This window comes from Lygodium microphyllum, chromosome 25 (genome assembly GCF_053477565.2).
Source record: "Lygodium microphyllum isolate KBCC chromosome 25, Lygodium_microphyllum_v1.1.10, whole genome shotgun sequence".
Lineage (NCBI taxonomy): Eukaryota > Viridiplantae > Streptophyta > Polypodiopsida > Schizaeales > Lygodiaceae > Lygodium > Lygodium microphyllum.
Window position 1 is genome coordinate 60,601,781 of NC_141159.1, and position 16,907 is coordinate 60,618,687.

The following is a 16,907-nucleotide window of genomic DNA, read 5'->3' on the forward strand; positions in this document are numbered from 1 at the left end:
CTCTTTCTTGCTCTTGCTCTCCCGCCATAGCTCGCGTGCAAGCTTCGATCCTTCTCTCCTTTCATCGGGGTCCATGAATTGTTGTTGAGGTTAGTGTTGAATCTGTTCAGGTTCCCCAGGGTTGTCCTCCTGCCTTCTAAATCCACTAGTCTTCCAGCCATTCTCATGGCCACGACTAAGTTGGTTGGCTCTTGTCTCTCTATGTCTCTTTTGGCTCATTCTTGTGTTCCAAATAAGAATCCATGCAATTTGGTGTCAATGTCCATGTTGGGTAGTTGCAGCATGAGTTGCATGTATTTGCTGGCGTACTCTTTCATCTTCCCTTACGTTTGCTTGAGGTTTCTCCATTCATCTATGACTTTGAATTTTTTCATTGCCTGCAACTACACCGGAACTCCAGAGATGTGGATTGTCATAGTTCTTTGTCTCAAGAAATACGATAACTAGCATGCTCTGCAATGGCAACATAGATAAATAAACAAAGTCTGCAACACTGGAATCGAAGGCATGAGATAACCACTCTTCTGCAGTCTCGAAAAATGCAATTACAACCATTTTGCACTCACCCTAAACGTGCAAAAATAGATCGCACAATTCACTGAAGAACAAAAAATCGGAAAGAGCTAAGGTTCCACCATAGGGGGCCAATGAGAATGGGGCCAAAACCAAGAAAATGGAAAGGCACGTGCAGCAAAGGGGGTTTGGAGCCAACAATTTTCAGAGAAAACAAGAAACCACTTGTGACTCCATGCCACATGGGAGGGCTTTCGATTTTCTCCTAAAACTAGGGGTTTCCTCAAAGAGCAACCGTACATGGTGACGTTCCAAAAAACTCTACATGGTGCTAATTTTAGGAAATACCATATGGAAAGGGAATCTAAGGTCAATTAAAGTGATGGCTAGGGGGAAAAGCAACCAGATTCCTTTTTTTCTTGATTTTTGAAATGAAAAGGGGGGTCCTCAAAACCCCTTGTGTGACCTTAGAAAGGTTTTGAAAACCACTTTGATATGAAAATTATTTCCAAATGAGAACCCCTATGTGAACAACTCTTATGGTTGCTATCAAGCTTGACGGACAATGCCAAATCTTTCTTGTGCATGATAGCTTGCCTTGTTCACAAGAACGTACAAAAGGGGAGGGGGTGGACCATTGAACCATTGCCTACTAGAAGCTCACATACCCGGTTTCAATGTTGCACCTTTGCTTTGACAAATGGCCTTAGGTTCCTTGGCAAATCAGTGAGCTCTTACTACTCTACTAGGCAAGATACTAGGGCAAAGACCAACCAATCTCATCACTCCCAGATGGTTCCCTCAAGTTCTTATTGAAATGGATCTATCCAAACAAATCCCTGATTTTTTGTTAATCACGAACTCTGAAGGCCAAGTCCTCATCAAACAACCTTTGACTTATAGAAATTTACCAAATGCATGTTTTAAATGTCTGAAAGTGGGTCACTACATCAGGGATTGCCCTAAGATGAAACCCAAGGAACATGCAACACAAGAAGGTAAGCAGGCCTTTGATGATGGATTTCTAGCTGCAAAAAAAAAGTAAAAAACCAAATAATGCTAGTCAGGCAAGAACTAGTGGTACTAAAAAATTCAATAGACAACAATAGATACTCTCCGCTTCTATCAGAAGTTCCTGATGACACTGCAGGTTCTAAACCTGCCCAAGGGACCTCGAACGGGGGAATGCATCTAATGATTCTAATAATGAAGATGAAATAGTTGAAAGTTCATATAGAGGAAAGAAACGGTTCCAAATCTGAATGATAATGCTGATGATGTTGTTATTGAGGATCTTGATGGAAACAATGAGGATTCAAATCAATTTCAAAATCCAGAGTTTTCAATGAGCCCTCAAAAAAACAACAATGACTTCAATAAAGCTTACAAAAGAAGGATTTCTAAAGTGGGTCAAAGTGAAAACAACCCATTTGGAAAGATCAACCAAGGACCAAAGAAGAATAAAAACAAAAAATAACTTCCATGTCATTAAACTCAATCAAAATAGTCTCTCTAAAATGTAAAGGACTCACTGATCCTTCTCAAGCGGATATCATTAGAAACTAGTTCAAGGATAAAAAATCTATTCCAAACCTACTATGCTTACAAGAGATTAAAGCAGCAGGAGTTAACCTCACTAATAACTTCAAGAAAATCCTCCCAAACTTTGAATGGTGTATCACAAACCAAGGAGTGGGGGTACAACAGTGGGTTACAATACAAGATTATCAAGTCTGTTAAGTAAAGCATCACTGGAAACTGAAAATAGATGGATTGTTGTACATTTTTGAATGCTTGAAGAGTTTGCTATTGTCTCTATGTATGCTCCCTACTCTTCTTAAGAGCATACCTTACTATGGACTTCTCATATGCAAAATTCATTGTCCACTAATCATAGTTGGTGACTGTAATATGGTTGAAAAAATAACTGACACGTATTTGCAAAAGGGACAGGTATAAATGGGCAAGAAAAAGATGCTTAACTGAACATGGTCACATTCCATGGACCGATTGATGTTAGTAGCAACACAAGCTTCACATGGGCAAACAACCAAAAAGGTATTGCCCTAAGGAAAGTCAGGTTGGGCAAAACTTATGTGGCATCAGGTACGTTCTCAACTTTTTCAAACATCAACTGTAAGGTAAGCAAAGACTTAGTCCTTTTAGACCATTATCCAGTATCTTCATATTTCTCTTCACACACTGAAATTATAAGGGCTCGATGGTTTCATACGGATCCTGCCCTCTTTAAAGATAGAGAAATCAAAAGGCAAATAAGCAAAATTTTGGACACTGGCTCTATTCACTGCAGATATCCAACAAAAGCTTGGGCTGAAGCAATTAGGGAAACACAAACTGTCCTGAAAGTTGCCAAACATGAAGGATTAAAAAAAGGAAACTAGAGAGAAGCTCTAAGTATGCTCTTCTCACTGAACTAGAAAACCAAGTGGATCAAGGAAATGAGGAGGTTCAAGACCATATTTTGGAGATTAAAAGAAGCTTGAGGAAGCTCGAAGAGGATGAATCAGAAGCAATCCGCCTGTATCTTAGAACATGGTGGACTAGCAAAATAGACAAACCCACTAAAGAGATGTTTAACACATTGAAGAAGAAAAAAGAAAAAGATCTACTGCCTATGCTCCAGAAGAAGGACGGCTCGATTTCCTCAACCAAAGAGGACAATCTAGAAACAGCTAGGGCTTTCTTTGAAGAAATCTTCTCTTCTCCTTGTCGACAGTCTCCAAAAGCAATACTAGCTAGAGCCAAAATAGCAAGAATAAGGCCGAATGTAGTTCCACAATCCCTAGCAAGAATACTAGATGCTGACATCACAAAGATAGAACTCTCAGATACCATAGACAGTCTAGCAAATGGCAAGAGTCTAGGCTTGGATGAACTCCCAAATGAATTTTCCAAAGAATTTAAGAATTCAATATTGACCCCTCTACTAATGGTCTAGAAGGAATCAATTAAATTTGGTGCTCTTCCTATAGATATTAACCAAGGAGTGATCAAACTGATTCATAACAAAGATGATAGAGCTAATCTATCCAATTGGAGACCCATAACCTACCTTTCATCAGCATATAGAATCTTTGCAAAAGCTCTGGCAAGAAGACTAAGCCCACATTTAGATAGGCTTAGAAAGGAACAGAAAGGATTTGCGATGGGTGGATTTATCCTAGATGCTATCATCGGTCTTTGGGAGGGTTTTCAACATGCCCAAAAAAAAAAGAACAAGACTTCCTATTCTTTAAAATTGATTTTGATAAGGCTTATAATCAACTAGATTGGTGTTTTGTCTTACAGTCCTTGCAGGATATGGGCATGGGAGAAAGATTTATCAAATTTGTAAGCACACTATTTGGTAATGCAAGTGCTAAAGTGGCAATTAATGGAGAGATGTTAGCTCCATTCCCCCTCTACAGGTTTATTAGACAGGGCTGCCCACTTGCCCCCTTACTATTGCATCTGATCCATTGGGCTAGTTAATTGAGGAAATTAAAGGTGGCAGACTCAAAGGAATCAAACTGCCCAACAACAAGGACATGGTGCTCAATTTATTCACGGATGACACAAATGGCACAATTAACAATGATCCATCATCCATAGAAGCCTTTTGGAGATGCATACAGGAATTCTGTCAAGCATAAGGCTCTATTGTGAATCCTAGTAAAACTAGTATTAAGACACTAATTAATCCCCCTCTTTTATGGCTGATTGATGCAGGATCCAAGGAGCTGGAAGAATGCAAAGTTTTCAAACTTTTGGGAATCCCAATGGGGTTTGGGGTCTCATTGAAACAGCGATGGGAATGGGTGCTGAGCAAAGCCAAAAAGAAGGTAGATTATCTCAATGGACTCTAGTGCTCATTTGCTTGTAGAATGGTTGTTTTGAAGCATATTCTGATACCTTCCACAATATATTTCTTAGCATGCCGAAGGCCTTCAAAAGATGGACTCAAGAAGCTGGAGACACTTGCCAAAAATTTCCTGTGGTTAGGTAGCAGTGAGCAATTTAAAATTCCTAAGGTAGCTTGGGAAGACTGCATTCTTCCAAAGGAATTGGGAGGACTGGACTCCCAAACCTAGACCAGATGGCCAATAAGATGGCCAATGAAGTGGATTCCAAGAACATTCCAATATGAGAATGAAGACCGGTCTGTACTCATCAAGGCCAACTGCAGGATTTTCTCTCTTAAGCTATCCAAGATGGAAAATGAAGGATCCATTAACCGTTGCTTTGAGTCAAGCAAAAGTAAAAGTCAAAGGGTGCTCAGACTTGATGAGAAACATCTGGCTTTCATGGCTTACTTTCAAAGATCAGGTCACGTTTCTCCAGTCAGCAACTTCACTATTCCATGGAGTGCTTCTAACTCTATCTGGCTTAGCGTATTTCATGGATTGGTGGAGGAAGAGCAAATTCATGCTGCATGCAAGATGCTCAAGAAAGGAATTAGACAATGGTCAGACATTTGGGACTAGACCCGAGGGGACAAGAAAGATTCGAAAACTCTAAATAACCAGTTTCATCTGTCAGAGGAAGAAATCACTTGAATGTTGCAAAGAAGGAACTCTTGGACACCATGCATTTACCGTACGATTCAATTGAATAAAGAATTTAACTTCAGAGGAATCTACTGGTTAAATGATAAACCACTTCTACCTATTCAAGAGAGGAAGGATTGCTAGTCAATAAATTGAACAAGAGAAGGCACATCAATTGGAATCATCACCAATGGTATTACAAATTCGTCATGATCTAGATTCCCAGAATCCACCTTGAAAAATCCAACCTATTATGGCAAATTTAGATGAAAGTTGTCTAGACATGCTCCAAAACTTTAAAGCTAGGCATTGGTACGGATCTATGCCCTCGGTGTCACAAAGAAGAGGAAAGCATCTCCCATCTTTTCTTTTCGTGTCAATTTAATCGAAATGCCCAGAATCTGCTACAAAAAATGATTTCCCCTTTTCATCCCTAAACCATAACATGGGAAGAAATATATTTGTGAAATTTATGGAGTACATCCTGTTATTTGGAACTGGCTGCGCAGTTTATTTCTATGGCAGATATGGATTTCTCGAAATAAAAATTTATTTGAACAACTCAATGTGGATCCAATGCATAGTTTTAAAGAGGAGTTTTTGTTTCAAGCCAAGATTCAAAGAAAGCAACTGGCTAAAGACTGCAGCAAACATCCCTCAGCCTGAAAGAAGAAAAAGGAAGATCCGTACGAAAGACTGGGCATAGAGATGAAGAAGTTCCTCATTCATGAAGAAAAGAGAAGGAAAATGGAGCGCAGAGAAGTATGGTTTCTTGCAATGTATGAAAAGCCTACTATCAACACCCTTGATGTGATGGAAAATCAAGTCAGGAAATGAAAAGCTAAGCCAATGTAAATAGAAGTTAACGTACTAAGTCTACAGAAGGACTCCTCCTTAAGTCCACATTTTATAATACTCCTCTTTTACTTTCACTTCTAGTAATACAACTTATCGTTTGTACCAATAAAAAATTTGTTGGCCCTTTGTCAAACTATATCTTCAATGCGCAAGAGATAAGCTCCATGGGTGGTACTAAACAAAAACGGAGACATATTCTATTTTTGAGAGAGAGAGGGGGGGAGAGAGGGAGAGAGCAATTAAAGAAACACTTTTCTTTCATAAAATAAATTCATAATCGTCTTTCAACTTGCAAAATTTGGGGTCATGTCTATGGTTACCACGAAGGCTTGAGAGTTACGTCCGGTAAATCCATCGATTATAAATTTAATGGATTAATAGATAATAGATAATAGATTAGCAGATAGATAGATAATAGATATTAGATAGATTACTTACTTTTGGTGGGGTGGACTCTGGAGAGACACAGAGAGAGAGAGAGAGAGAGAGAGAGACCTCATAAGTAGTTGGGTCGGCGAGAGCGGAGATCCTGTCGATCCGGAGAGGCCTTCCAAAGAGCCTGGAGAAGACAGGGTCGCCATACCGCGCCTCGATAGCCGCAGAGATGCTGGCGCCGTCCTCCCCCAAGCTGTGCACGAATCCTTGCGTGCATTCCGTGGCTCCGGCGCCCTTGTCGTCCAACAGCCTGATGCACACCATGTCCCCCGGCGAGATGCTGGTGGGAGGCAGGCGGTTCCCTCCCTCCACTCTGAATGTAACGACGTGTGTGCCCCCCAGGCCTGCAAACGGACGCCATTATTATTCCGGCACACACTTTTAATTCTTTTAAAGCCAATGTGCTGACAATTTATGCCATTTTACAGCAAGCACTGAGATAAGTGACACCAATCGATGAGACGATTATGTTGCTTAACAACATGTGATAGACAATTATATTATCCAGACCTGCGCCTGACACACAACGCATTTCTTCTGAAATCAATTTCTGATAATGTTACTTCAATCCAGCTGATAAGGTGACTATGTTAATTTCCAAGAGGGATTACACACTTATGTTCTTCTGAAATCAATGTTCTGGAACTATTAATTTGCACTGCTCATGAGATGATTATGCTGATTTACAACGGCTCGTATTTTCATTCTTATTGGTAAAGATGTTATATGCAAGTCCATAACAGGTGTACGAGAATATCAGCACAACAAAGCTGGATGATCTATCTTTCCCGGCTGTAATAGGCTTTGAATAAAGGTGGAGCTGATTACTCAGCCTCTCAGCTGCGAACGCATACATACACATGCACACAGATACACTCAGGCATTAAACAAAGGGGGAAAGAGAGCAAAAGAACAGCATCCCCAACCTGTAGATGAGCTCACAGCTATGAGATTGCATATGGTGTCGCATTGCTCTAGTTCTGATAGCCCATGGTAGACCAGGTATTCCGCCGCTGAAGTGCCCCTTCCTTTCGTGGGAGGTGCAGCATCCAGTTCCGTTTGGGTAGCTTCGAGCTCTGCATTCCTCTCCACTTGGAGTAGCTGGCTTGCTTTGCTCACAAATTCATCAATGGCTTGCTGAATTTCTTTAATCCTCTCTCGACCCAGGCCCAGCTCCTCATGCAATTGCTTCGACTCAGGAGCCTTCCTTGCAATCACTCGATGGCTACCTGAGATGATAAGCAAAGCCTGGTTTCATCATCATACTAAGCTTGCAATCAGTGCAAAAGCTTCTCTCTTGGGGAAGCAGTTAACTCTGTTTGAAATCAATATAAAACTTTCTCTATTACTGAAGCAAGCAAATCGGCATGTTTGCACTCATTGGAAAGACTTCTCTCTCATTGAAGCAATCAAACATATGTGCCTGTCATCAGTATAAATTCTTCTGTCTCATTGAAGCAATCAAATGGCCTTCATTGCAACAGTTCACAAACCCTGTCACATTGAAGCAACAAAGTCTGCTGTGCTACAATCTTCTCTCTCCTACTAAGTACAGAAACTTCTTTCATTCTTTGATGCAACTATATGCTGAATTGAAGCCACAGCAATGACATTTGTTCACCTGACTTAACTATATGCTGAATTGAAGCCACGGCAATGACATTTGTTCACCTGACTTGGCGTGGAGTTTAAGGAGCTGCCATGGTTTGGACTGCTTCCAATCCTGCATTAAGCCCTGCTCTTGCTGTTCCATGAGGGCAATCTGCAGCTCCCTTTGGAAATGATCAAAGAGGGTAGGGTAGTGCGTGCTGGCTTTCAGGCAAAGTGCCTCATTGCCGCTGGGGATGGGAATGGTGTGCAAGTAGTGCTGCGCACGCATCACAAAGCTAAGGCCACTGGCAACCTTCTCTTCCAGCTCGCGCTCGTCCGCTGCCACCACATCGGCTGCCATAGCCGCCATTCCATCAGCTATCCATTTCATCACCTCCTTTCCCAAGTGTTTCTTGCCCAGTGGATCTCCATTGAGCTCCAATTCAGTGGAATCCCCATTGGTGCCCTTCTGATTCGCCTCCATCGTTACATTTGTACCTGAGCTGGGTCCTCTTGAGAGGGAATTGGCCATCACAATCCCCTTAGGCGTCTTCTTGCGCCTCTTCTTCACGGGGGCCGTACGCCCGGCATCTGCAGTATTTCTCCTGCCCCGCTGCTGATTATTGCTTGATGCAGAGAAAACGGAGAGCCGCCTTCTGCTGGCTCGGCGAGCTCTTCCGGCATTGAAGAGGATCACCTCATTGACCGGCGGAGTGAGCGGGGAGATGACTATCTTGAAGCCATTACTGAAGCACAGGCGGGGCGCGGCTGCCAGGAAGAACGCCAAGCTGCACGTCTTCCTGCAATGGAGAGAGGAAAGGGAACAGGAGGAGGAGGAAGAGAGGGAATCGACGGAGCAGACCCTGCACGAAGGCGAAGCTATGGCAAGGGCCATGTGCAGTCTCAGACACAGAGAGGGCGAGAGAGAGAGAGAGAAGCCGCACAGGGCTCAACAGGGGCTGGTTGGGGTGCGTCCTCCCGCCACACCACACAATTCGTACACAATCTTTTTCCCTCGTTCTTGTGGTTCCCAATCCCTTCCACTCTGTCAGCCCCTCTCCTTGCGCCACGTACTCGCTTTTTGCGCCTCCATGAAATCTCCAACCTACGTGGCCTGATATAAATCGTATTGTCCTTTTCCACGCTGGCGTTCATCTCAGGATTTTTGCCTGGTCTAAAAGTGCCTATATTTGACGGCTGTTTTCCCTATCAACTTTTGCCTATCTAAATAGCTTTTCCACAAATACCCACTCAAAATACAAGTTGACGATGAAATTTTACGTGTCATCACTACATGCTCTATAAAATTGTAACTAGCGTTCCTGGCGCGCTTCGCTATCCCGCTTCGCGGCAGCTTCGAAGCGGGTATCGCATGGCAGCTTCACTTCCCTATCGCACGGTGGATAATGCTATCACAAAAACATCACATACTTTACTCTCCTCTACTCACAACCCCTCTATCCCTCATCCCCCCTCTGTATCCACACTCACTCAGTCACTCTCAACCTCTCTCTCTCTCTCTCTCTTGCACACATGTATAAAAGACCAAATATGCATTTGCATCAAAAAGTACATAGACTCATATATACATGCAATGACCATGCACCAAACTTATAGACTTGTATCTATACTTGCTCTACACAACAATTAGAAACAACTTGTATCCGTAGATGTTACAATGAGAAATAACATTCCTACAGTGAAACGAACCACAAATAAAAGATATATGAGCCACACCACAAATTTAAGTTTGTCCAAGCATTGCATGCAAACTCTCAGTATTAAAAACCCACATGGGTGAAGCAAAGCCTGAAACCAAAGTTTCTTCTAGAGATTGCACCAATAACCTTGCACCACAATTTCAAGTATCAACAAACCACAAAGTGTCACTCCTTGATTGTGCCTATGCATCTACATCCAAATGTTACAAAAAAAATTACAATTCCCATAAGGTCTAACCAAAACGAAGCTTTATTTTCTTTGAGAAATAACTGGGAAATTTTCCACTCTCCAGTATAGCATGGCCAGGCGAAACAAGTCCGATCGCCACTCTTCGTCTTGTTGATGGTACAGGGGACTTAACATTAAAACAACAATACCTGCTATGCATAATAGCTAGAAGTAGCTCTACATGATCATTCAATGTTACAATCGGAAATAACATTGCTACGCTGGAATGAACCACAAAGTGTAAGCATATCCAAGCATCAAATACAGATAGGTGAAGCAAAGCCCAAAACCAAATCTTGCTCCAGAGCCAAAAACTTGGTACCATAAATCCAAGTATCAACAAACCACGAAGTACCACTTCTTGATTACACCTATGATAAATAGATATAGATACATCTACATCCAAACGCTACGAAGATGTTGAAACTTTCCATCGGGCCTAACCAAAATGAAGCTTTCTTTTCTTTGAGGAATCATTGGGAAAAATTCCATTCTCCAACACAGCATGCTCAGGAGAAGCAAGTCCCATTGCCACTCTTCGTCCCGGTGATGGTACAGGGGACACGATAGTCTTTCCTCTCTTTCTTATGCCTAAAATTTCAAAAGCTCACAACGTAAACATGAACACATCCAACAATTGACAAATATCACTTAACAGTGGAATAACAATACCTGGCTTAATACTTGCAAACCACTTGGTAGGCACTGTCACAGCTTGATGTAGCGTCACAAAACAACTGAGGTCCTTAAATTCATATGCTGGCCACCCCCTCGGTATTTTATCAGTGTGAGATCGCCAAAACCTCTTGTCTTGCTCAGCTTCACCCATATGCACTCGAAAGCACTGAGTATACCCACAATGCACCACCTCAATAAAGACTGGAAGTAAAATCTCTATGTTGACATCATCATACAAACGCTCAATGACCCTTGCAAGCGTTTTTCTTATAATATCATATGTTGTCACTGCGCGCAAGTCACACTGCAGTTCCTTCTGATACTCAGAAGCTGGATAATAACCCCAGCTTGGAGTAGGCATCTGCAAAAGTCAAGCAAACACTTATATATATACAGTATATGCCAACTGAGTACAGCTTTGAGGCTATCTCACATACACACCAAGCAAGGACTACAAAGCCATCAAAATTCAATAGATACATCTCTAGAAAAATTCATCTCCATATGCATCTTTGCAAAAAAGAAATGCACCTCATTGCATCTTCTGAAGTACCTCCTTGTACACAATGTTCATCGTGACATTCATAGTGCTTCCATCCTCATCCAATAACACCCTCATACCGCATGAGGATTTCACCCTTGAAAATGCAACATACAATTGTCCATGTGTAAATACTGGTGTCTTTAAGTAAAGACCAACAACAGACAATGTCTGGCCTTGCGACTTATTGATCGTCATAGCAAACGTCAATCGAATAGGAAATTGTCTCCGCCTCATAGCAAATGGAAATTGCAAGGTGCTAGGAATAAAAGTGATCCTAGGAATAGAAACTCGTTCCTCTACATTTGTCCCTGTTATTATTTCAGCATCTATCACCTTCTTATTGAATGCCTTACACATCAACCGTGTACCATTGCACAAACCTTTTGCTGGATTTAAGTTCCTAAGCAGAATAATAGGTGCATTCATCTTTAGCAACAATAGATGGGGAGGAAATCCACCTCCAATATCCAATGTATTTAAATACTCTACAGAGTACAAAAATGAGCTATCACCTGTCTCTGCAATTGAATCCGCACTATAGTACTGTATAACCTCTCCTGGCATCGATTGCAATGCACAATGATTCAAAGAAGCCACCTCTGTATTCCGCGCTGCAAGTATAGCACGCTCACTAAAATATGCCCCAAAGTCTCTCACCGCGGACACATCACCGTACACACTATTAACCAAGGTCTCAATAGAGCACCCTTTCAATACCATGCTAGATGGAATATGTAACTTATCACAATTCTCCGTAATACCCACTCCATCCCCCTATCCCTTGAATCCAAGCAACAAATCCATTATCCATTACACCACCAATAGTTGACATCCTCATATTCCCAGACAACATTAGCACCTTAACATACTGCCATAAATGAGAACAACATAGTGCCGCATTAGCAATATCTTCACGGGAGCCCTTCATCACGACAGGCAGGATTTGCCTAAAATCACCCCCAAGCAAAGTAACTTTTCCACCAAATGGTTTATCACATCTCATAATATCTCTTAAAGTTCTATCAACAGCTTCAAATGCAAACATGTGCATCATGGGAGCCTCATCCCATAAAATAAGGCTCGATTGCCTGAACAGTTGAGCAAGATTGCTCTGAACATGAATATTACATGTGGATCGATTACATAGATCCAATGAAATTTTAAATCTCGAGTGATCAGTACGACCACCCTACAGAAGCAAAGCAACAATGCCAGATGATGGCATTGCCAATGCTATATGACCATCACTGCGCAACCTAGCAAGCAAACACTTGTAAAGAAACGTCTTTCCAGACCCACCGGGACCATCCAAAAAAAAAATCCCCAAAGTTTCCACCAATGGCACCTATAACTGCATTATATGCAATCCTCTGTCCATCATTCAACATTGCCTCCATACAAACACAAGCTCTACGTTGCTCCAGTATATCATATGCATATTCATCTTCTAAAAGAGGGTTAGAACACAACTAAGAATCTGTTGGATGAGGTTCTGGCAATCCATCAAAGTCAGACAATCTTCACCCATGTTGTCACAAAAGATCCTGAAGATGCAATAAAGCCCTCTTTGATGCCTCTTGTTGTAGAACTGCTGAAGATATATGCACATGCTCTAGCTGTAACTTATACAAAATATCCTCCACCATCGGTGACATAAACCTATCCCAGAGTTGACCAGGCTGCGTAGGCTCACAGAAGACCAAAATTGCAGCAAACAAAGCACGGAATTGGGCACCAATTTGTATAGATGCAGCCTCTTCCAAGCACACAACACACTCATCATCACCCTCTAACATGCCCTTTGCAATGCAGGCTTCCTTAAAGGTGTTGTACACCACGTTGCCAACAGTACGTAAATCATCAAAAGACATACATCCTGGAGACACTATCAAGAGCATTCGCAAGTAATAACGCTCACCAGATGTGGGTGGCACAAAGTATATTCGACCATACATATTTCCACGCTTTCTCTTCGAACATACCTTTCGTTTGGCATTCCACACCCAATACACCGGGAAGTCTTGATACCGAATAGCTCGAGCCTCTGGATGAATACGATTGCACATAAACCATTCCGTAAGAGTAGTTTTCCTGATATCTTCATTCTGCATAACATCTGATATATTGTCTGTATCTTGAAACACCACATAATTCTCATCAGGCAAGTGCGTCTGCAACCGATGTATTTCAAGCTTCTCATTGTGCAATGCATAGTCATATATTCGCCAACACGCTTCCGAAGCAGAAACATACCGTGCATCTAAATAACTCTCGATCTCATCCACTTCACGAATGGTCGTACTATTTAACCCTGAGTTTTCAACAAAAAATTTAATCGTTGCACGATCATGTCCCTTGTATATATACTTATACAAATACTTAACAGCTGCCACCGTTGAGCACACCTCAAAATTTATATGTGCATTGTATTTTTTGCTCAAGTACGGATTGTATGGAACAATCCATCGATTATCGATAGTATTACCCTTTATTGTGACTGTCTTTCCATCATCTCGTCTTCTATAAACAGGATAGCCAGAGCTATCAACAGTTGTTACATTCACAAACCTCCGAGGGAATTTTTTAGTGCATCGACCATTGCGCATGCAAGGGCTCTTGGGATTCATTACACAGCAAGGACCATGGACATTGCATTTTGAGATAGTTTCAAACAAAACTGAAAACTTTGCTCTATCAGGAAACTCAGCACAAACAAATCTATCATAATGGCATGCTTCAGAGGGTTTAAAAGGCTGCTCCAAAATTAGCAAAGTATGAGAATGTGGTAGCCCCCGCTTTTGAAACTCAATCACACTAATATAGCCTGCAACATTTTCAAATACATTCCTTTTTAACAATGTATGTATCATATTAGCATGTTTTTTATGGAATACCCGAGCAGTCAAATCAGGACGATCATAAGCAGTCTGTCCAGACAACAAAGCATTAGTTATCTCTAACCACTTTGGATTACATGTCATCGTTATAAACAGATCAGGTTTTCCCTTACTTCGCACTATAGCCATGGCATCTTGATACAACTGATACATGTGTCTTAGCCCACCAGTAAAAGAAGATGGCAAAACCACCCTTTTTCCAATAGAGGCACCAACAATCCCCATGGGCCCATCATCCATCACTCCCACCATATCTGCGAAGCCCTTATAAACTTCCGAGCGTAAAATTGATTGATTTTGACGACACCAAGCTAACCTACATTGCTCTATACTACAATAAGCATCAACAATAAATTGTTGCAACAATCGGCCACCCCGCAACATGCACACCTCAGTATCCTCACGTACTTGTAGTCGAAATGCATAAAATTGCATCTGAGTAACACAGTCCTTATTAGATAATCCATGTATATTAATTGGAACATTAACACCACTATAAGGTACCTTTACATGCCAACCATCATCAGCCATAGGAAAAAGAAGAACGTATAGCATTGGCATATATGCCCTATGTAAGTTTGAAATAGCAATACATCATCCATCCCGACTATAAACATGTATGTCTCGATGATCAAGAGTATTCTCATCGCCTTGTCCTGGCATGATAGCTGCAACCTCAGTTGCCACTGGAGCTGAGTATTGTCTATTAGCATGTTGAACCCCAAAAATAGTCATTCTCAAATCACGCAAGGGATTGTTTTGCAATTGCATACCCACGGATCTAAAAGCTTGTGCATATACATTGTGCATATGCATCATAGACTGAAGCTCCCCAAGCAAGTTTGGCAATAAATTAGGCATAACATCCAACCGATTAGATAACTCATGCTCAGTATCATAAACATAAAGTTGTGCAAATCTTGGCCTTTCTTGTCGTTGCACATTAGGAATCAAAGGGCCTATACGATGATAAATGGAGCCGTGCACTCTAAAGGTATAAGAATTTCCCACAACAGACAAAACTTCATCAACATTGGCACCAAGCGACACAAATGCAAGAGCTCTATTATATGCTCGTATATTATTTTTAAATATTCTGCTTTGAGGATACATACCATGCAACAAATCATGCAATAGCTATGGTGGATATTGCAACCGTGGCAACATTACTTTTCCATTTCGACAACAATGTTTACCAAACAAAATTGACCCCTGCACTTGAGCCTCAGACCTCCATAATTTAGCCGAACATCGCTCACATATCTCAGAAAGACTCCCCATGGAATGCACAATCGGGTCTTGAAATAGCAATATTGTAGTTGCAGGATGAATATCCATTGCAGGCAAAGCATGTAAAATGGAGCAAAACCCCCCATTTCGAGCACTAAAGGTTGGAGCATTATTGACACGTGACTCAATAATCACAGCATCTCCTAAGTTTTGGTGATTTTCAGCATCACAATTATAATCATTAGCAAACTGTTGCTCAACCAAACTGTGAAGTCCCTCATGAATCAAGCTATCATGATTTAGAGCCCCTCCTTGCAAAACGTTCCGGCACTCAACTATAGTAGAACACATCTCTTTATACCCCCTCCGGTCATGTCTTGCCATTTGAGCCCTAAGCCTAGCAATCTATCGTCGTCTATATCGTGTAGAGTTGAGTCTATGCCTGTGAATACGCAACACATAATCTCTGCTAGTTCTCTGACTATTTAATCCCATATTGTTGGTATTCTCACAAAGCCTACACATCAAGAGAAAACATGCATTCTTTCAAGCAGAGACTTGATTGGGATTAGTGTTTCCAAAAAGACTTAAGAGTAGAATCAATATAGAATCACATAATCGAAAATTAGCACAATCCTCCTATGTGCAAGGAACAATAGCAGTCAAAATTAGAATCATCACATAATTTTATATATTATATTCTATACAATTAGATATATCTAACCCAAAGATTAAAAAAAAAACTATATCCAACCAGCGCGCAATCCCCCAAACTATAACTCAAACCCAAACATCACTCTTCAATATGAATGTGCAATAAACTATAAAACGTTAGGATTCTTAAATCAACGAACTTTTCTCTGTACATTGCAAGACATAATAAGTATTTCTATAGATCAAACCTCAAGAAAGAGACAATATATATACTTACAAATGAAAATGCATTTAATACTTACAAACTCTTGAAAAGAGAAAGAATGCACAATCTTATTCCAATCCATAGCAAGTACCTAGACATTGAAACGTATTTTACAGAGAATATTACTCTTTGATACATACTAAATTGCAAGACATAATAATTATATCTATAAATAAACTATAGATCAATGTTTACAAACTCTTTAAAACAGAGAAGAATGCATCACCCCCAATAAATTGAACCAAACACTGGAGAGAGAGAGAGAGAGAGAGAGAGAGAGAGAGAAAGAGAGAGAGGGACAGAGCGAAAGAGACATCACACCGCATTGTAGATACCCAATACCATTTACTCAATTTAGTCTCGTTACAAAAAAAGATAGCACACACAATCACAAAAAAGCAGTGGCCCAAGCATTTCAATGTCTTCATAAGTGAGACAACAATAGATCATAACCTTCATCCAAATGTTGAAGAGAGAGACAGAGAGAGATCAAACCTCAAGAAAGAGGTATCACATCGTTACATCAAAACCAATACAATATAAGCTTCACAAAAAGGAAGCACACATAATCACAAAAAGAAACATTGGTCCAAGCACTTTCAAGTAAGATATAAGCAAGACGGTAGTAGATGATAAGCCTCAACCAAGTAAATCCTCCTCAATTGTGACCGTTCATTTGACGACTCAATTGTTGTAGCAAGGCATTGAACCTATTAACGTTCATTTAGAACTGCAAAAACGGTAGT

General features: G+C 40.9%; 1 protein-coding gene across 1 annotated transcript in view; it reads right to left on the reverse strand.

Annotated features, from left to right (window-relative positions):
* Positions 1-8,943, reverse strand: part of LOC148014280 (P-loop containing nucleoside triphosphate hydrolases superfamily protein) — a 42,549-nt gene extending 33,606 nt beyond the window's left edge. The window contains exons 1-3 of the mRNA XM_087666186.1: positions 8,025-8,943; positions 7,280-7,582; positions 6,414-6,697 (exon numbers count right to left, since the gene is read on the reverse strand). Coding sequence (XP_087522312.1) covers positions 6,414-6,697; positions 7,280-7,582; positions 8,025-8,838 — 1,401 coding nt within the window. The 5' untranslated portion in view covers positions 8,839-8,943. The remainder of the gene's footprint in view (positions 1-6,413; positions 6,698-7,279; positions 7,583-8,024) is intronic.
* Between the last annotated feature and the right edge of the window lie 7,964 nt (positions 8,944-16,907).